The sequence below is a fragment of the Poecilia formosa genome, unplaced genomic scaffold, assembly GCF_000485575.1.
Source record: "Poecilia formosa unplaced genomic scaffold, Poecilia_formosa-5.1.2 Scaffold120, whole genome shotgun sequence".
Lineage (NCBI taxonomy): Eukaryota > Metazoa > Chordata > Actinopteri > Cyprinodontiformes > Poeciliidae > Poecilia > Poecilia formosa.
Window position 1 is genome coordinate 1,328,776 of NW_006800059.1, and position 20,436 is coordinate 1,349,211.

The window sequence follows — 20,436 nt, forward strand, 5'->3', positions numbered from 1 at the left end:
CATTACTGCCTCATATCCCCTGATAAGGATATATTTGCCCAGTTCCAACACTATATCACACCTGTCTTTCACGCTAGCTGCCTCTGATTCTCACCGGACCTGCTGGTACTCCCTTCCCCATTATAAAATGCAAGTAGAAGTGAATCAGCGAGACAGAAACACTTGTGTGTGTTTTGTTTCTGTATCTATATGCAGATTTGCGTCACTGTTTGTGCTGTAAGACTCATCCTGAGACTGTTGAATGTGCGGCAGAATTACATCTACTTCACTGATGTGATTTTCTCACGGGTGAAATTAAAAGAACACATTATTTTTCAGTGTTATGCAGTGTCCCTTTCTGATTGTTGCTGCAGAGTGATGCCTCCAACAGGAATCTTGGCCTCCCTCATGTGCAAACCTCAGCCACTTTATGAGACCAGAGCCCTGGCTTGTCGCTAGTAAAGCAGGAGCTACAACTGCTCTGCAGCGGCGAGGTTCTGCAGACCGGGAGCGCTAATTAATGCCACTTGTTATCTTTAGCTTTTCAAATCACTTGAGGTCTTGTTATTTAAAACTGTCAGTCTCGAAATCGTACTTTTCTCTAGCTGGAGAGAGGTATTTTTATATTTTAAAGAGCCAGTGTCATCATTTTTGCAGCTTTTCTTTCAGTTGCGCTATTTATTATTTTGCAGATGGCTTTCAGCTGTTTGGTACTAAAAATACACATTTTTTCTTACCTGACAAACTTTATGTTTTTATAAATTCCCCTGCTCAAGCTAGCTGTGGTATGAATTATAGTCCTCTTGCCTCAGGTTTAGATTGTTGCTTCTCTTTTTTCTGGATTTTTAGGTGGAAATTGTATCCTCAAGTTTGGCTTTTAGCTGTTTAAATCACATTTATGAAGACTAGACTGTTCAAAATGTGGTTAAATCTTTTCATGTTTTATAAACACTGCGGCAGTTCCATTAGTAACCTCCTTCTAATGAGAGTACTTCATGGTCCAAAAGGCTCCAAGACTTGATGTAAAATGAAACTCCATGAGAAAACACAAGAAGGTTGAGTACCGTCTTACATTTTTTAGCTAGTATTTCATTATTATTATTATTTTTTTTTGGTTCTTCGTTCTTTGCCAGTCTCTTTTCAAGCATGTTCTGGTTCGGTGCGTTACTTTTATTGTTTGTTCTTGTTTCAACATTGCAGCCCACAGTATTCTCTAACACAATGGTTCCCAAACATCTTAGTTTACAACCCACAAAACACAGAATAGCAGAGGATGATTATTGCCATGCCCCCAGTATCTGTTAAGTATTTAAGCGTTTCTGCATTTAAGCAGCTGTGTAATAACACAAGCAACCAATATAATGTATATTTAGTTTTAAGTTATTCTTTTAGTTTTGGTAATATTTATGGTTTTAACATGTTTTGACATTGTAATTTTTGGTTATTTTAATTTCTAAAGAATATTTCAGGGACTTCCTTGTTCACAGCTTCACATATGACTTTCTTCTCAGATTTGTGCTCTTGGTTGTTATCCCATTCAGTCTCATTGAAATACCTTTAAGTGTGTTATTGTAACTTTACATAATGTTTATTAATCGGGCTGCGGTGAATATTTTTGCAACTGCATCAAAGTCGAATTAAAAAACAAAAAAACTGAATTCTCTGTTGGCAGACTCAGATGTCTTCTTCTTCTTCTTCCCCAAAACAAGGAGGATCTGACTCCACTGAGAGCGTAAGATGCCTGTTTTCATGTGAATACCTGCTGGTCTGTTGGGGGTTTGGCTCTGTGCGCTTTCTTTATCGAGGTAGAGGGGATCCTTTCAGGCTTCATCTCTTCTTTTAAAGTGGAAAAAAAAAAAGTCTTGGTTGCTGTCCATTTATTTCTCTCTTCAAGCCCAGATGTTTTGACCGAGCCTGGCGGCAGCATGCTTGTAGCTTGTATAGATGTGCGAGTGTTAAAGTTGCGCTTCTTCCCCCGACGCAGTGAGAGATGTTTTATTTGTGCACCATTCGATCATTAAACTTCCACACAATGAGTGACGACTTGCAACTTGTACGCTTGTGGCAACTCGTTGCATATTTAATTACGCTAACCGGAGGCTGTCTGGGAGCTTTTTAAGCAGATCTCAGTTCTTGGGCTCTAAGAGCATCACAGATTCTGGTTGAAATATCCTCAGCTAGACACGGATGAAAAAAGCTGCCGTGCGACTTTACTCCGCAGGATCCGGATTGACAGTATCTGACAGCGGTGACAGCAGCCCTGTCTGTATCTTCCCTTTTATTTGACTCAATCCTGATGTCCATGCATAATCAGCTTTGGGCTGGTTAGAATGGATCCCATGTTTCTGTGCTGTGACAGGGGTGATAATTAAGCCGCTTGGTCAACCGTTGCCCGGCGAAGCTAGTTTCCTCTCTAAATTGTGTGCATGCGTTTAAAAATCTATGCTAATGTTTGGAGATGGAACATTAGTGATGTTTATATGCATTACGTGGTGTTGCATGTAATTATTACTAGAAACATGGGTGTCTGGGTTCTCTCAGGTGTGAACAACACTTTCTGCTTCGTTAACCCGGTGTGTACTTTCTCTATAGAGAATTGCATTTAAATAATTCTAAGTGTTAACGCTGGTTTTGGCTGCAGAAACCTGCCTGGCACCAATTTCACAGAAGATTTAAACAAACAGATCAGCCGAAACACTTTGACGGATGAGGACGAGCGGTCGGCCATTTTATGCGTCCTTAAGCTGCCCTTCACAGTGTTTATTTGCATGATCTCAGATGTTTATGTGGGGTTTTCCATGTGCTCACTGTTTCCTCCCAGTACAGAGCTTGCATGTTGGGCCATTTTGGAGCGAGTGTTTGTGGGTTTCTGTCTCTTTGTATTAAATGTGTGATGGAGTGGCGACCTCCCAAGAGTGGATCCCTCTGCTGGTCCAATTTCAGCTGCAATAGGCTGCGGCTCCCTCGTGATTTTCTGCAGGATGAGGCTGTTGTATCTGCATGGTCAGATGGGTGGGACCACAACTGTCACACCCTCCTCACTGGGAAAACAATCGTATTATATTTTGTAGCAGGAATTTTGATTTTTTTGTTTTTCTTTTCTTTCTTCAATTTTGGGTCACTCCATGCAAACTTACACACCTAACCTACTTTGGTTTCTTCTTTCTGAATAAAAAAAAAAAAAAATAAACAAAAAAACGTAAAACCTTGAAGTTATCTGAAAAGATAAATAAAGAAGTGCTACAGCTCTTCTTCTTGGTTTAGACATCAAATATCTGATGTGAACTTTTTTTGTGCAAATGCACATTTTGCTTAAAAAAGGAGAACTTGCACGCAACAACAGCTTCAAGCAATTATTCCAGTCACTCAGAATGTTTTACTAGATCTCCATTTTGTCAATGTTTGCCAAAAGTTCATTTACCACTGTGAATAAATCAAAAGTTTTTTTTTCTTCCTGTTCTGATGTAATGTTTTCTGTTGTGCAGATTTAGATCACACTGGGTTGCTCCTCTCAGCTGAGACTGAGTGAGCTTCTCTCCAGAGCATTTCTTGTTACAACTGTTTCGATGCATGCTGTCAAAACTTGGAAATAAAATTCCAACAAACGCTGTTGTCAAAAACAAATAGTTGGTAAGGCTCCCAGCAAATCTTAAATCTTACATGGAGTGACATTGTAGGCCAACTATAAACCTTTGAACTATAAACTTGGAAATAAAGCCCAACGAAGCTTTTGAACTAAAATGGTTTGCGTCTGTTGGGATGGAGTGACCCTGCTGTTTACAGCAAGACGATGTTTTCTGATCTATTAGAACTGAAAGTGGATGTCGAAATGATTGACTCTTAAATATTCCTAACTGTTGTCCATGTGCTTCCGTCTGTAGATTGAGAAGATCATGACTCTTATTGGAGCGGGCATCGATTTCTCCAGAGATCAGCATTATGATACTCCAGGTAGAGTATGACTACAGTTGTTTTCATGTGCTCACTGTCATTTCTCCTTTAATGTTAAGAATGGTGCTTCTTTTATTGAATTAAAACAAAAATCCCTGCTGGGTGCTGATAATCAAACACATTAAAGTGCCACATCAGCAAGGGGGAAGGTGTGATTAGAATATTATTGAATAGTCAATTTATTTTAGGAATATTATCACATTATATACATTACACACAGATGGATGTTTTAAAAACCTTTATCTTCGCTAATCATTATGATTTTCTGTTTACAGTTATTGTAAGAATGACATGTAATATTAAGAGTATTCCATTAGAAGCCAACGATCTTCATGGGAATGTATATTTTAATTTAATTTACTGCATATGACTGCAAAGCATGCTGGCAACCGGCTCTTGATGACTAGAGTTAAGAGAACCTTTCAGAGGCGGAAATGTTCAACGTTCAAAGAACCAAGACAGTGTTGTAAAGACGAGGAAGCCAGAACATTTCCACAATAAACTGCTGAAGTAAGGCAACAAACAAACACTTGAAGTTATTGGTGCTAAAGATGGTTATAAATCCAGGCTTCTAATTGGACTTTTCCCATGACTGCACTCCGTAACTTGCTTGATGTTGTTTTGAACTATATTCATCATCTTAAGGCCATTTCTAAAGTTAAAGTTACTTTGATCCCTAATTGGAAGATCAGGGACCTAATTACATTTGGTGCTGGGTTTTAAGTACCCCTTCTCTGCTCCTCTGTTACTGTTCTGGCTTTTCTGAAGCCTGTCATCAGGGGTGATGAATGGCCCATGGGAGCTGCAGCGGTAACCCGAGCAATCGACTCCTTCCCTTTAGCATTCCCCTCTCACATCGCTCAACATTCACCTTGACTCTGCGTTAGCTACTTTTCGACATATTTCATCAATGCAGCACCTCCTCTGTGCCTCCTTGCAGACTTCTTATTCTAACCCTCTGCTTGTTTTTCGCACTGGAGAGGGCTCTTAAAATATTAACCACTACGTATGTCAGTGGAGTGAGTGCATTTTACTCTGTAGTTCTGAGGGAAAGCTGACACTTCAGTGGTAATGTGGTTAGTGCTCCATCACAGACTGCAGCCGTGCGATGATCTGATGTGGAGTCTGGATCCAGAGTTGTGTGCATATGAGCCTCAGTTGCTGCTGCTGCTGTCAGGAAAACCACCGGGGAGACTCGCTGGAGAAAAGTCTCCCTGGCTAATTCACACACGGGAAACCGCGTCACTTCCCCCCACCCCGCTGATTACTCCTCTGTTTGACAACGGCGCTCGTACTCGATTGGCTCCGTGCCGGCAGCCTCTCGTGTTTTCAGCTTTTTACTGATTGACTCATGAGTGAAAGATATAGCAGAAGAGGAAGACCTAACGAGTGCAAGAAAGGGAAGGACTGAGATAAAGATGCTCCAGAAACATAAAGCCAAATGCAGTTAAGAGAGGTTCTGAAACAGTAGCGTTAAATGACAAAAATAATCTACCTGCAGTATTTCAAAGAAAGAGAGAGAGAGAGGGGAGGGTGAGAGTGCATGGAAGAAGGGAGAGGGAGAGAAAAAGGGAGGAGAGGGGGAATCACGGGCAGGACAACGGACAGACTACACTTCGGCATGAAGGATTGAACAGTGTGCTCTGCAGTACAGAGGAGTTTAAAGGACGGCTGTTTCCCTCTTGGACTTTTGTCTTTAGCCCTGTTGTCCGTAGAGTTGTTTTATTGCAAACAACCTGTTTTCTGTTCTTCGACAAACTTCTGGAGGAACCAAATGAGGCTCAACTGTTTTGATGTGGGAATCCCATCTGGCGGCGCGTTGGATCTGCTGCAGATCTGAAGAGTGGAAAATAGACTTTTGACTGTGCATCATATGCAGAAATGTTGTTATAGTAGCCTATGTTGCTTATTTGTCATGTTGTGTGTTTTTTTTTGTCCTGTGAAAGGTGAGACTTAAGTCTTATGTGCATTTTAAGTGTTGGGAAACCAGATCTTCTGTGATTGGGATATTTATTGTGATGAAGTAGAGCACATTATTTTATTGGGAGGATAAGAGACAGTCCTCTGCCTTTGCACTGGGTGTCTGCTCCCAGTTCAGGCTGCTGACAGCTGTCACTGTGGCGCTGCTTTGTGATCAATCTCAGCTCATTGCAGGCATGTCTCAGGTTTCTCTTGTTACTTCTTCTTCTATTCTCTTTTATTTTTATGCATCCGCCCACGGAAATTCATGGATTATCTCTTTTGGTAGGCTGAAGATGTGAACAAAGAATGGACCTGTAATTCAACCACCTAATAAGCAACTTTCCACTTTCCTGAAACAAAACACCTTCACTGGATTTGCGTTCACTCAACTTACGAACTCAAAGCAAGTCTGGAGCTTCAGGATCTCGCTTTAGAAATATTTTAAGCTGTTCCCAACAAAACCACAGCTGGGGACCTTGTGTCTGTCTGCTAAGACTCTGTACTATTTTTATTTTCCCCCTTCACCCCTTGCAGGGGGCATTTTAATCCATCTTGGCTAACTGTGGCTCGGCCCCCGCTGCCCGGCGGGGGATGACACCCTCTCCTCGTAGGACGCTGTCTCCGCCGGCCTCTTGCTGCTTGTGCGCTCGGCTCTGCTGGCCGAGAATTATGTGGCAATGCCACGTCTCTTCCTCAGAGTGCCGCTGCTACCGGCTGAAAGGTTTCTCTCTGCTGAAGCGCTTTCCACTGTCAGCAGGTGCTGCAGGCCGGCTGCTGGACCAGCCCGTGGGGGACTGGCTGGAGCACGTGGGGCTGCCGCAGTACGAGAGCAAACTGCTGCTGAACGGCTTTGATGACCTCCACTACATGGTGAGTCTTTATAGTGACACTGGTACATTTTGTGTTTTTTAAACATTTCTACTACCTTTCAGTTTTTCTCTTATTCCAGAAAAACCTCCAAATTGTGCATTAATCCTAATGAAGCTTGCTTTAGATGGAACAAGGTCCAAGTAACTTGATCAGAAATGTGATTACCTCATTTTTGTGTGTCTTGTTGGAGCAACAGCAGGTTATTTGTTTTTAATGATGGGTTTTGTCCGTAATTCAGTTTTGCAATTACATGATCTATTACGAAATTTATCTTATGGCTGCAGTTCGACTTAAATGTCAGAGTATCTCCTTTCTTGTGCTATAAGCTGATGATCCACACGTTTCCTAAATGAGCAGCGCTTACAAAAAATATAATATACCTTGAACAAGTGGTACATACTCCTAACTAAGAGGTTAGTTGCACTACTAACCCTAAAACACTAATGATAAACATCAGTTGCACTAACCCTAAAGTGCTAAATTGGTACATAGTGGAAGTAGACATTAATGTGTTAATTTTATCCAGGTAGATGCTAACCATGTGTCAATGATATAATGTGCTGCAACATGTCGCCCTCAACAAGGCGCATCCATCTGAACAGTGATTCGTTGGAGCAACATTTCACTCGTGGTTTCAGGTTTGTAGTTGAGAACTGTAACCTTTGTTTCACTGAAAGGTTAACAAAACAGCCACGTAAATGAACGCTATACAGTTAATACGGAAAAGTACATTTATCTAAGTGCGCTAAATGTTTTCAAACTTAGCAAAAATGCTAAAGCGCCAGAGGACAAACCATCTCTGCTATTAGCAAATTATTGAAAGTGTGGCCACAACTGCCTTGAATTTTACACATTTCCACCAAATTGTATTAATTTTACCAGGATTTTGTGCAACAGAGAAACAGAATAGTGCATCATTGTGAAGCAGAACTAAAAATTTACATGTTTTTTCTTTAGGTAAGAAGTTTAAAAGGTGCAGCTTGCATTTGTCTTTCACCCATAAGAAAATGTAACTTATTTAGTAAATTGTCAACCTGTGTGTGGCTTAGTATAAATACAGCTGTTCTCAAAAGGCCTCTGAGGTTTGTTAGACTTGAAGACTGACGGGGTTATCGCAACGCCACATGGGCCAATTTTCATCATCTGAGAGCAGAGCATGGTGCAGCTGCAAAATGAGCTTCAGAGACCAACAAGACAGATTGAAGAATCTGTTAACAGAGCAACTATTTGTCAAGTCTGGCATTTATGCAAGGTGGGCAAGAAGAAAGCCATTGTTGGAAGAAATGTGCATTTACCACAAGTCGTTTAGGGACATAAACTTTTGGTAGAAGGTTGCGAGCCAATTTCAGAGTAAGAAGTTAGAAACTCTGCTTCTGTCAGATTTTTCGCCTTTGTTTGGCCTTGACTCGGGTATGTCCAGCAGTTTCAGTCAGTCTGTCTGTCTGTCCAGAGCTCATGAGGCTGATGTCATGTCCTCTCACTCAGAACTGACTGTAAAAAAAAAAAAAAAAACAGTTTGGAGAGTGATCAACGGGTAGCTGTTGCTTTACCGACGCACTTCTCCGGCCTGTGGTGTTCAGTGCCAGTGTGAGTTAGCTCAGGTGCTGTTGGGAGTAACGAGGACAGGCGGTGGAGGGGACGAGGGACCCAGCTGGTGACGAAGAGTTAGAGACAAAACAAACAAACTCTGAAATAGACGCAGTAAAAGCACATTCACTTTAGCACCAGCAGGGATCTGTTTTCATCCTGCTCAGCGAGAAATCATCATACACAGACGGCTTAATCGAGTTTGGCAAACAAGTTCCATAAATCTTCAATTCAATAAGCACCGGAGAGCAGGAAACACTATACATCTGACAAAGAAATATTTGCTAATTGAGAATTTTCTGCTGTTATTTATACACAGAAGTGTGCAGTGATCACTGATGTATGTCTCAGCCACCTTCATGTTTTACGTAACACAAGATTTATTTTTTTTTATCCTTTTTAATGTTGATATAAGTCTGTGTTGAAGCCTCTGATGTTTCTCCCTGGGTTTTAATCGTTCTGCTGGTTTAAGTAGCTCACACTCGTCTTCCTCAGCCTCGAATCCCCTCCTTTTCAGAGCAGAGAGCTAAAAAAAAGACAATTCTGTTTCTGTTTTTGATCAGCTTTGGAGACCACCAGTTGTCCTAAAATCTGTCCCATATGTAAAGGAAAACTCCAACCTTTATATGCTGTTTAAATCAAGTTGAAAATAAATGTTTCTTGGTTAATTCATGTCTGCTGTACCTGGTGTCTAATTAAATAGTCTTTACTCCTCCACTTGGTCCACTGTGATGTCAGTCCTGCCCTCCAGGCTCAAGATTTGGATCAATAGGAGCACTGATTGTGTTGTGTTCTGCTCCTGAAGCCTATTAGATGCTTTTTATCGACTGCTGGAGAAATGTCCTGCCCAAAAACGGCTCCCCTAACAGCCAGGGTGCAAGTAATGCTCAGACACAGAAGGATCCTGTTCTTTCCGAATGATCTTTCCTTCTGGCTTCCATGCTTGCGTTCTTCACTCCCCTCCTTCCTCCCTTCATTCCAACTTTCTGGTTGTTGTACAAAGATTTGTCGTAAATTCATAGTGAACTTGTGTATTATAACATGAATATAAATGAACATAAATAGCTATGAACTCTGTAAACATGAGTCTGTAAAACTGTGGAATATTTAACAAAAATATGTAGGAAATCTTAATTTCTGGTGGATTATGGGCTTGAGCCAAGCTTCTTTTGTGTCCAGAGATTTTTTTATATATTTTTTTTCAGATTGAAGAGAGGAAATTTTCTTTGAACATGAAATTTAGTAGCAAAGTCTTCTTTAGTGGAAGCTTGTTTTTAATCTGACAGTTGCTCAGAGGCTACAACAAGCGTCAAATCCCACGACATTGGTTAATTTTTTTCATGGTGCATTTCTCTAATCTCCAATTCAACAGTTTTTCTATCTTTGCCGTCTTTCAGTATCTGTACACTGCCATGAAAAAACATCCCAATCGTTTTCACAGAATTTTATCAATGTCGAGAAACCCTGCAGAAAAATTAAAGTAATGGTTCCATATATTAACATTTAAATGAATGTGAGTTGATTGATTCTTCTGTTGTCTGTTTGTTATGATATTTTAATATATAGTTAAGCAAATATGCAGATTTGTTTGACCAGTCACGACTTCCTCAGCTTCTTTCTTCAGGTCTGAATAGTTTGATCGCAGCAGTTTAGCAGGACACACTGTGATTATCAGTATTACTGGCTGGATGTCCTTTAGATGGTCTGAATAATCTGTGCTCCTGATTGCCCAGTATGAATTCAGAGCACTTCTTGTCCAGTGGGAAGTCTGTGGCCTTTCTCTGGATAAGCGACGGAGGGAAAGAGGAGCATTTGAAAGAAAGTAGTGCAGTGATAGAGGAATGGTCAAGTTTCTGGTGATTTCTCCCTTTGTCATTTTGTTCTTTTGTGATTTTTTTTTTGGGGGGGAGGGAGGAGGGGTGGGGGTGCTTTTCAAACCAAAGACCTTCATGCACATTTTGCACCAACCATACACAATAAGAGCTGGTAAAGAGGCGACTAGACCTAGAGCCACAATTAACTGTGCAATTTGAAAAAAAAAAACAACAAAAAAAACAAACTAGTTTACACAAGTATGCAGTGAATATCTTTAAAAAAAAAATGCAGTTTTTGTTTGTTGATTCTACCCAGTTGGTACCACAAATGTATCCCCACTGCATCACCCAGTTTATGAAAGCTTTTTAGCTTACGGAACAAAAACAAACATTTTTATGTTAATATCACTCCAAAAATGATTTTTCTAATGTTTCTCCATCACTGGTAGCACTGCTAAATCTTTTCTTCTGTCCAGCAGCACCTTGACGAAAAATTGTATTTTAAATAGAAACATGGAAACCATGCTTTATGGAAACTAGCACATCTGACGGAAAGACATCCATGCATGCGTTCAGATGATTCTTTAAGCCCCAGCGTCATAAACCGTATACTTTCTTTTTAAAATCCCACAACTCAAAAAAAATAGTTTGTGCAAGCTCTCGCCACAGTACCCACAATTAAAAAGATATATCCATCTAAATGCAGCAACTACCCAGTAGAAAATAAAAATCTGAACGCTCCCCGGGAAATATGTGAAGTCGGTGTATATCTCTCTCTCCGTGAAGCTGTTTAGCAGTTCATCTTCTGAGGCTTTAATGCAGTCATCCATACTCTGTAAAAGTGCTATTATCCACTGAGCTTCCCACAATCCTCAGCAGGAAAGGCTGCGCTCAGAGGCTGCGAGGAGATGATCGTTATGACGTCAGCGGAGTGTCGGGTATTAATAGAACAAAGATATCGCGTCCTAATGTGAGCTTGGAGTGCTATTGCTATTGTAAAATAGTTCAGTTTTACTTATTTAGCACTCCTCCTTTTTTTCCATCTAAAAATTCCATTAATTGTTATTATATAAATTAAACAGGACATATTACTGCTTAAAGTTGTGATTCCACATGTATCCTGACACTAATGCTCTACAGCAAGGATGTCCACCTCCAGTCGTCGAGGGTCAGTGTTCTGCCACTTTTTGATGTGTCCCAAGCCCAGCACACCTGAATCAAGGACTGAAATGACCTAATTATGTCAATCAGGTGTGCTGACAGGGACGCAGCTTGCTGCAGGAACATCGGCCCTTGAGGACTGGAGTTTGACGCCTGTGTCTCCGGTTTTTACACTGACGGATTGGACAGTCAAACGCCTTGTTTACATCTGCAGCCTCTGCATGGAAAACAGGTCCTCGAGTTCGACCTCTCCTCCGTCCCGTTAGTGCTGAGCAAGTCTGAGCACGAAAGGATTAACCCGAGGCACATACTGAAAAGTCAGCCTCGTGGATACTGAGGCGTCGCAATTTTGTCCCCGATACAGCAGCCGCGGGGAACGTTTTGATACTTTTAACAGATGAGATTTAGTTGCTGACCTTGTCGATGTGCAGCCTGCAAGGTGTACTTGCAGTTCTTGCTGACTACTTACTGGCCGGTTTGAGCGAGATTACTCCATAAAGACTTATTTGTTGGACTGCAGATCCGTGAAATTAGCAAACAGGGCAGTAAAACAAACGACGTCCACTCCTTCTTGGCATGCGTTTTGATCTGAGTGTTAGCTCTGGCTACCAGGCATCGGCTGTTTTGCTCCTCCGTCTCATATTGCTGACCTCTCTGCATCACAGACATTGATTTATGGATCTTTTCTGCTTTATCTACCACACTGTCTCCAAGGTGATATTTCATGTGACTAAGACCAGCTTGACCATAACTCATTACGTCCTAATCAGTCCAGTCCTTAAGTATTGTTAGGTCTCATTTAAGTGCTCCCCTTTCAACAGTCTAAGGAGAATATCACTCAGTCATGGCCGACCTTTTCTTGCAATGCTGCGTATCTGGAATCGATACTAACTCACCAGCAAAGTCTTTTCTCAGGGAATATTAGTCTTGGCTATATTTAACCTTTGATAAAAGCAGCCTGTTTGGGATTAAAAACAGATGATTAGGTTATAGATTTCTAAACTGGATTATTCTTTGAGAGGTCGCATGGTTTTCCTCAAAGTCCTCCTAAGAGTTTCTTTAGTAGTCACTATTCCCGTTATTGGCAATAACGGCTGTGCTTGTGTTCTGTTCTGCAGGGGAACAACGTGATGGAGGACCAAGACTTGAGGGAGATTGGGATCACAGATCCGAGCCACAGGAAGAAGATCCTGCATGCAGCACGCTCCTTACCAAAGGTGACGGAATCCTCACCCCGACTTCGTTAGTTATTTTAGCATAATGAGACTCCATGCTAATGGAAGATGCACATTTTTCCTTGACACTAAAGCACATTGCAGATTTGAGAAATAGTCATTATATCTATGCACTTTAATTAGACTCGTGTGAATTTTTAGTAATATTTATATATATTTTCTGTAACTCCTATACATGTCCAATAGCACTGTCTCAATCAAGCAATATACAAATACAGGTATCTTTTCTTTATTTGAATTTAAAATTTCTGCATAAAACATTGAAGTCTTTGAAGTCTTTTTACATCAGCTTTTTATCTCAAATGTTTTCCATTTAATTTCTTACTGGGTTTATTATGCAGAGCACCTGCTGGCATGAATCTAGATGCCAACACTTTAAAAAAAAAAAGAGTGTTTAGCTTTGAATTGTTAGTTTCCAGTTGCCATTGCACCACTGCTGACTCTCAATGAACTGATTTTCACACTGCTGCAGCATTTTATTAGTTTTTCCCAAAATGTTTGTTATTCTATTAGAGAGTGTCATTTACACTTGTGCCCAATTATTAGGCATTGATAGAAATTGGTGACAATTACTAATTACTTATTCACTTCACTGGCATCATCATCATTCTCCTGTATTCTCCTTCCGCAGGTGAAAGCCCTGGGATGTGACGGCAGCAGCTCCCTCTCTGCCTGGCTGGAGAATCTGGGTCTGCACGAGTACCTGCCCAACTTCCTATCCAGCGGCTACCGCAGCCTGGACTGTGTGAAAAACCTTTGGGAGCTGGAGATCGTCAATGTGAGTCACATTGACGCAGGTAGACTGTGCAGAGTATCAGACGGTGAAATTACTTTCCAAGAGTGTCGCACAGAAGTGGAGTTGTCAGTTTAAACTCTGAAGGTGAACACTCGGATGTAGAGAGGATGTTTTTAGCGCGTCACTTTTAGGAGGTGACGAGATTTCCTTTTGGAGGAGGAAGTCTCCTCCAAAAGAGGAGATCTTGGAGGACCTACAACAGGAGTTGTAGGTCCTCCAAGATCTCCTCCAAAAGAGGAGATCTTGGAGGACCTACAACAGGAGTTGTAGGTCCAACTTCTGAGAGAAGCAGTCATGTCTTTGGTTTGCAGTAACGTCTGTGGATTATTCCTAGACTTCCAACAAACTGTTTCACAGTTAGTACTTGGATGACTCCACAGATGACCTTTTAAACGAGTGATGTTTTTCTAAAGTTTGTGTCTTCAGTAGATGATGTCCCACTTTTTTTTTTTTTTCTCTGCAGGTGCTTAAGATTACTTTGCTTGGTCACAGGAAACGCATCATAGCCTCCTTAGCTGAAAGGCCTTATGAGGAGCCTCCTGTCAAACCTCCTCGGTTGTCTCAGATCAGGGTGAGAACATGCAAAGTTGCGCATTATGTGGTCTGATGTAAATGTTTTAATGTACAGATATGGAAAATACATTGACAACTCCAATACAATACAACATTTATCATAAATCACTCTATTCTACCAGCATAATCATGCAACTTAATCATTGTTTTATTTATTTTTTTCCCCAAGTAATACTATTAATTACAGCATCTATGTACTTTTAATGTATAACATGAACATGTTGAGATATTGGGAGATTTTAAATTAAAGTTTTGTCAAATGTACCAGAAAAAAAAAAGTAAATCAATTGGCACTGGTCCTTTCAGCTTGATAATGATCCAAAACACATGGCAGGAATGGTTCAAAAGAGCCAGAATCAACCTTCTTCCTCAGGTTCGCAACCTAAATCCTGGAGAAAAACTTTAGGGAGAGCAAAGAAATGAGACAATAAGACAGAACCCTCGATTTCTTTAGGGATTCTAATATTTTGCAATCTTTGCAAACTGGATTTTGTTTCCCCCCACTGACTTCATGCACCCAAATTAAAGTTCAGGTTTTTCAAAGTGATGTTATGCTACTAAGATTAAAAAAATAATAATTATATATATATGTGTGTAAAGTTGCTTTTTAAGCAACTTTACAATTGGTGAAAACAAAGTTATCTGCATCAATATGCATGTTGCAAAGAAATAAAAGTTTTTATCTTATTTAACTAAGTGCTAGGTGATAAACTCTGTGTGACCTTTTCTCTGCAGTGTCAGGACCTGCCAGGATCCCAGACCTCATCTCCTCTCAGTCACGTGGAGCCCTACAGCGGCCGCTCCATGGACCCGCTGCTGCCCGCAGCAGAGCCGGGCAGGAAAAAAGCACCAGAAACGGATTATGACGTCGCCCAAAGATATCAAAGCGGAAGGCAAAAGCCTCAGGTATGAGCTGACGTCTCTGGGATGTGGTGGGTATGGTTGCCATCTTCCAGGCTTCTGTGTTGATTTTTTTTATTACTTTTTTTTGTTGTCTCAGGAGCGATATGAAGAAATTCATCAGGAGCCTCGACTGACCTTACGACCTCCGAGTCTAGCAGCATATGCCCCCGTCCAGAACTGGCACCACCAGCCTGAGAAACTCATATTTGAATTTTGCGCCTATGAAGCTAGTGTACGCTAATACCTTTCTCATTCTGACTTCTCGTTTGCTGCTTTTGTTATAAATGATCAGCAACCTCGTATCTCCTGCTCATTTGCAGTATCTTGGTTCTATGCTGATTAAAGATCTGAGGGGTATTGAATCCACGCAGGATGCTTGTGCCAAAATGCGGGTATGTAATAAGACTTTCAAACATCGGGAGACAATAAAGAAACGTATATTCACGATCAGTCAATAGTAAATCAGCTTTGTGTGTTTATATGCCTGCGCTTGCCTTTTCTCTAGAGATCCACAGAACAAATGAGAAAAATCCCAACTATCGTTCTGTCGATCACTTACAAGGGCGTGAAGTTTATAGACGCAGCAAACAAGGTAACTAAGATTCACACTCGCCACTTGAGGCATTTCAGGTCTCGTACTGGTTGCATTTCTTTCATAAATGTCATGAATATATATTCCTTTTGCTGCAGAACATCATCGCAGAGCACGAGATCCGTAACATATCATGTGCAGCCCAGGATCCAGAGGACCTGTGTACGTTTGCCTACATCACTAAAGACCTGCAGACCAGCCACCATTACTGCCATGTCTTCAGCACAATAGACGTGGTACGTCAACACACTGATCCATATCTGAAGGTTAATGCATATAGACTGTTGTTTTATAATTAAACAAGACTGAAGGGAAATAGAATCTGAATAATTGGGTCATTTTCTCAATGTGACCTAATCAGCTTGTGGAGTAACTACTGCATTAACTGCAAAACCCAATTTCAGGAAAGCGAATGTCAGCAATAATCGTTTCTTTAAGGTAATTGTTGATGTCTTTTTGCTTTGGCATATGTGTTAACACATCTAATAGCTGCCAATATCCCCAGCTTTTATACAGGTGATTGAGTAAGTAGGTGTGTTGATTGGTGCCATTTGACAGCTGTAGCTATAGAAAAAGTTCTTCATGTTTATTAGATAAATACTGAAATGATGTAATTTTTTGGTGTGTTTTATACACTCCAGGTCAGATTTAAATAATTGTTGATCCTGTTAAAGGCTATAACATTTTATTACACTATTATGGAAAAAAATGATTTAATTTGTATTTGTCAGAGAGTAATAGTAATATTATCAAACCTCTGCAATTTTTGAATTAAAATTTTGTTTGATGTTGAAAACTATAAAATGTCTTTGTATTTAGTTACAGTTTAGTAGTAGACATTGGGCACCAATAAGCTTAAAGTGATCATGAATATGAAACCAGTTGTTTACTTTTAGCTTGAAATATTACTCCTAATTTAGTAGGTTTTTATTGCTACTTTTTGAGCTACACTACTGTAAAAAAAAAAAAAAAAAAAAAAGGATTCAGTTTGTAAAATAAAAACTGACTCTTTGATTTTGTGTCTCTGCTTAGAGCCTGACCTATGAGATTATCCTGACGCTGGGCCAGGCGTTTGAGGTGGCCTATCAGCTGGCTCTGCAGGCCCAGAGGACCAAACAGCATCAGGGTCTCCCTGCAGGAAGCAGCTCAGACGTCAATGAATCCAAGTCCAGTCGACCTGTGCCCAAGCCGCGAGGGAGTGTTCGGAAGTCGGGGGTGAGTGGGACAAAAAAAAAAAAAAACGACAACAAAAAAACTGATCCCAAATGCAGATACACTGAAGAGGTGTTCCATCCTTTTCAGATACATATGCAATCATAAATATCTTAAGTTTCTATAACTGTTGCACAGGCACCACCTACAGGTCTCTCCTGTCTCTGCATCCAGCCTGTCCATCTTGTTCCATCTCTCGGTATTCCTCTCTATTATTTATCTTTGCTGCCCCCTAGTGAACATCTAACAGTAAGACGATCTATCTGGACTATACTAGACATATTACCCACCACTCACATGTATACTTTTGTTATTAGATGCTTTTATTTGCATAGATGACTTAATATTACAACGTTTTAAATTAAGCTCAAAGGTTCCATGCAGCTTTGGGAACGGTAGTGAGACAACAGCCACGATTGAGAGCACAACAATTCAAGAGAGCCAGTCTTAGTCATTTATAGGGTGCAGTTTCTCAGAGAAGCCATGTTGCATAATGACACATTACTGGCTGTTTGTAGTTGATCTGAAGTTTCAGCATACTTATCCAGGGTTTAAGATGGGCAGCTGCTGCCAGTTGAAAATAAAGGCGGATCTGAATGAGTCAAAACAAGTTAAATAAGTCGAGTAGATTCAGATGATGACTAAGAAACTTAATTTCAATGAGATTGTGTTTGACTGACCAACACAAAGTACTGCTTGACTGTGAAGTGAATAGAGAATAATTTGCAGTTTTCCATGTGTGATACTTTTGCCAGATTCTATTCAAAAATGCTTTATTGTTTCCAAATGAAAATTAAATAAAATAAGAGATGAGTGATAGTGTCATCTGTGGTGAAAAATGTTAACACTGCACATAACCCCGAATTCACCATCCCCACATTGAAACATGACGGTGGCAGCATCATGCAGAGGGAGCGCTTTTCTGTTGCCAAGACAGAAAAGCTGCGTGATGAAAGAAAACATGATGGAAAGTTAAGAGGTGTATGTTCCTCCAGGGCATTTACTCTAAACATACAGCACCATTTTCAATGGAAGAAAAAAAGAGAAAAATTGACATTCCTTCAATAGAAATCCACAGCAGATTATGTGATCACTCACTTCAACATGTTAACACACTTTTATACAGACAGATTCAGTTGTGAAGTGAAGATTGTAACGTTTTCTCTCCTCTGTGCTCACAGGGAGACATACTGGACCAAGAAGGGGAGTCGCAGCCCCACACCGCTGCCACGTGGCTCGTGGATCCAAAGGAATCTAAACGCTCAATCAGCACTAAGTATGAGACCACCATTTTCTAACCGGACCCCTGTTCTCCTCCTCGTCCTCTTCCTTCCTTGGCCTGGCTGTTCCTACTTCCCTCCTCCTGTGTGCCTTTCACTGTGACTCAGCCCTTTCCTTTGCGCTGGACGTCCACTTCCCCTCACCTCCTGACAACACAGCCTGTGACAGCTAACCAGCCTCTGTTGCTCCTTCTCCAAGTTGAACCTTCACCACTTCTACACTCTGCATTGATTATCGCAATCACTCAACAAGTCTGGCACTAACATATTCTCCTTTAACTCACCGCTTCCCTTTTCTTTTCCCCTTCGACTGCAAATGTACTGTTTTCCTCTCGGTGATGAGCTCTTTCTTTCCCGCTGCATCAGGCGACGGCAGCTCTGAAGCTTTTTCGCTCTGATCTTTCCATCTCTTGACTTCACTGAGTGCTGAGAAAAATCTGAGAACCCACCCGCTGTGCTCATCCCATTCCTGGATGGATGTTTCCGGAAGAAAACTGTGGATCTGCTCTCCTAACTCTATGCATCCATCAGGCTTTAGCAGGCTGCTCCTCTTTCGTGGGAGTGCGAGTGTTTAGGAGGTTTATTACTATTAGCCGCTTGCTTAAAGCCACGCTGAGTTCTTGTAGCACTGTGAGGAGCTCGTTTAGAGGGGATTTGTTCTTAGAAAGAGAACATGACACAGCAAAAAGTCCAAATCAACGTGCCTTGCAGAAGTGTTGACCTCATGCAATTGTTTTTTTTCCACATTTTAAGTTGCAAAAACAAACTTCAATGTTTTTTTATTGTGCATTTATTTGTTAAAAACCAATATAGAGTTGTGCATAACTGATCAGAGGTAGCATGTTTTTAATTTTTTTCCTATTTACAATCTGAAAAGAGTTGCATGTGTATGCATTAAGATTTTATATTGTAGCTCAAACTCAGATTGGATGAACTCCATCTATGAATTTTTCTTTGATATGCCATTTGCTGTGTCCCCTATGTTGCTTCCAAGTAGAACTTAATAAAAGTTGTCTATTTAACATTATTCTCCCACCTGGGCTGTGTACCTGTCCAACTCCTCCAAAGTTACAACTGACTTCCTGTCACTTTAGGTTAGCTCTAACAAGCTTTCCTGTACCTCCAAAATAAAAGCTTCTCCGTAGTGAGGCTAGTTGAGAAAAAGTCTATAAAAGGCGTTGGACGTTGAGGTTTTAAGATGACCATATTTTAAACTTATGTGTGAATACTTTTGCAAGGTACTGTATATTTGGACTGTTATGCTCTAATTTGTCTAATCAGAGCAAAAGGGTGCAGCCAGATGATTTTTCTACAGTGAACTGACAGTAATTAAGCACTTTTACCTTTTTTTTTTTGTATAAAAATAACAGCATTTCCTCTGTGTAGCTCTCCCTTCTTTTCTTCTTTTCACAACAAATGCCTTCAGTATTCATCCTGTCTGCATTGCCTTTCTGTAATATTGCCAATGATACTTGTTGAATACATTGCTGCTGGAAAAAAAAAAAAAAGTTACGCATTACATAAAGGGAGGAACAGTTTGTGTGAACATGTGTTTTCTGTTTTCACTCCATTTTAATCATCTTACATTGTGTGCATGTGTCTGCGTGCCCCTCCCTCCTCTCTTAGCTGAATGTCGCTGCTCCTCCCATTAAGCGAGACGGGACGGGAATGAACCCTGTTGCATGATGGGGATGAGCTGGCGGTTTTTTTTTTGTGTGTGTTTTTTGATCGAAAAGTGATGAGCAGCAGCTCATCGCGTCATCAGTCCGATCATGCTCGCAGCACACATGGAGACCCGAAGACAAAGAAGAGGCTCTGCTCCTTTTCGTCTGACCTCTCCACACATCTTCCTGCCCATCAGAGTGTGGCAGTGTCCCTGCTCTCCATGCATTCACAAGCTGTAGCCTCCCTCACAGAGACTTGGTGTTCACTGTTTGAGAAAACATACCTGTGTGCACCGATGCAGAAATCTGTAGCGAAAGGAGAAGTGGCACAAGTGAGAATATTGATCTTTTTTTTTCTTCTTTTTTTTTGAGAGAGAGAGAGTGAGACCTCGCACTGTACGCACAGACTACCCTTTGTGTTCAGATATCGGAGCTTCTCTCCATAACCATCAGCCTAGTATATTCCTGCATGGGAGAAACATTTTAACCAACACTACAAAGACTTATCTCTCAATGAAATCCCACTTTTATTTGATTTGATTCTTATTTTGTTGGTTTTATTCATTTTATGGAACTGATAGTGTCCTAATGCTGGAACTGGATCATGACTGGCGCCCTCTCCTTTTTCCTTCCCCCATTGTTTAATTTAATCTTACCAAGATTATTCACCAAAACCTGCCATGCAGGCTGGTACGACTTTTTTATTTTTTAAGCTGCAGAACAGAACAATAGGGTACAACATGTTTTTCCAGGTAACTCCCTGTACGTTGACTGTTAATGGTACTATTGGGTGCATCAGTGTGAGTCTGGGTACTTAACGGTTTAACTGTGGTATGTGTGGCGACACACTGGTGCGC

The 20,436-nt window shown here is 40.8% G+C and overlaps 1 protein-coding gene across 2 annotated transcripts in view; it reads left to right on the forward strand.

The window, feature by feature from the left end:
* anks1aa (ankyrin repeat and sterile alpha motif domain containing 1Aa) overlaps positions 1-19,461 on the forward strand; it is a 66,193-nt gene extending 46,732 nt beyond the window's left edge. Inside the window, exons 15-27 of one of the 2 annotated variants that reach the window (XM_016675708.1) lie at positions 1,652-1,711; positions 3,861-3,930; positions 6,647-6,762; positions 12,443-12,541; positions 13,191-13,337; positions 13,819-13,926; positions 14,664-14,834; positions 14,929-15,063; positions 15,152-15,223; positions 15,337-15,423; positions 15,522-15,659; positions 16,456-16,638; positions 17,817-19,461. In XM_016675708.1, the coding sequence (XP_016531194.1) occupies positions 1,652-1,711; positions 3,861-3,930; positions 6,647-6,762; positions 12,443-12,541; positions 13,191-13,337; positions 13,819-13,926; positions 14,664-14,834; positions 14,929-15,063; positions 15,152-15,223; positions 15,337-15,423; positions 15,522-15,659; positions 16,456-16,638; positions 17,817-17,933 (1,503 nt within the window). In that variant the 3' untranslated portion in view covers positions 17,934-19,461. The remainder of the gene's footprint in view (positions 1-1,651; positions 1,712-3,860; positions 3,931-6,646; positions 6,763-12,442; positions 12,542-13,190; positions 13,338-13,818; positions 13,927-14,663; positions 14,835-14,928; positions 15,064-15,151; positions 15,224-15,336; positions 15,424-15,521; positions 15,660-16,455; positions 16,639-17,816) is intronic. The other variant, XM_007560810.2, reaches the window with a different exon arrangement.
* The last annotated feature ends 975 nt before the right edge of the window (positions 19,462-20,436 follow it).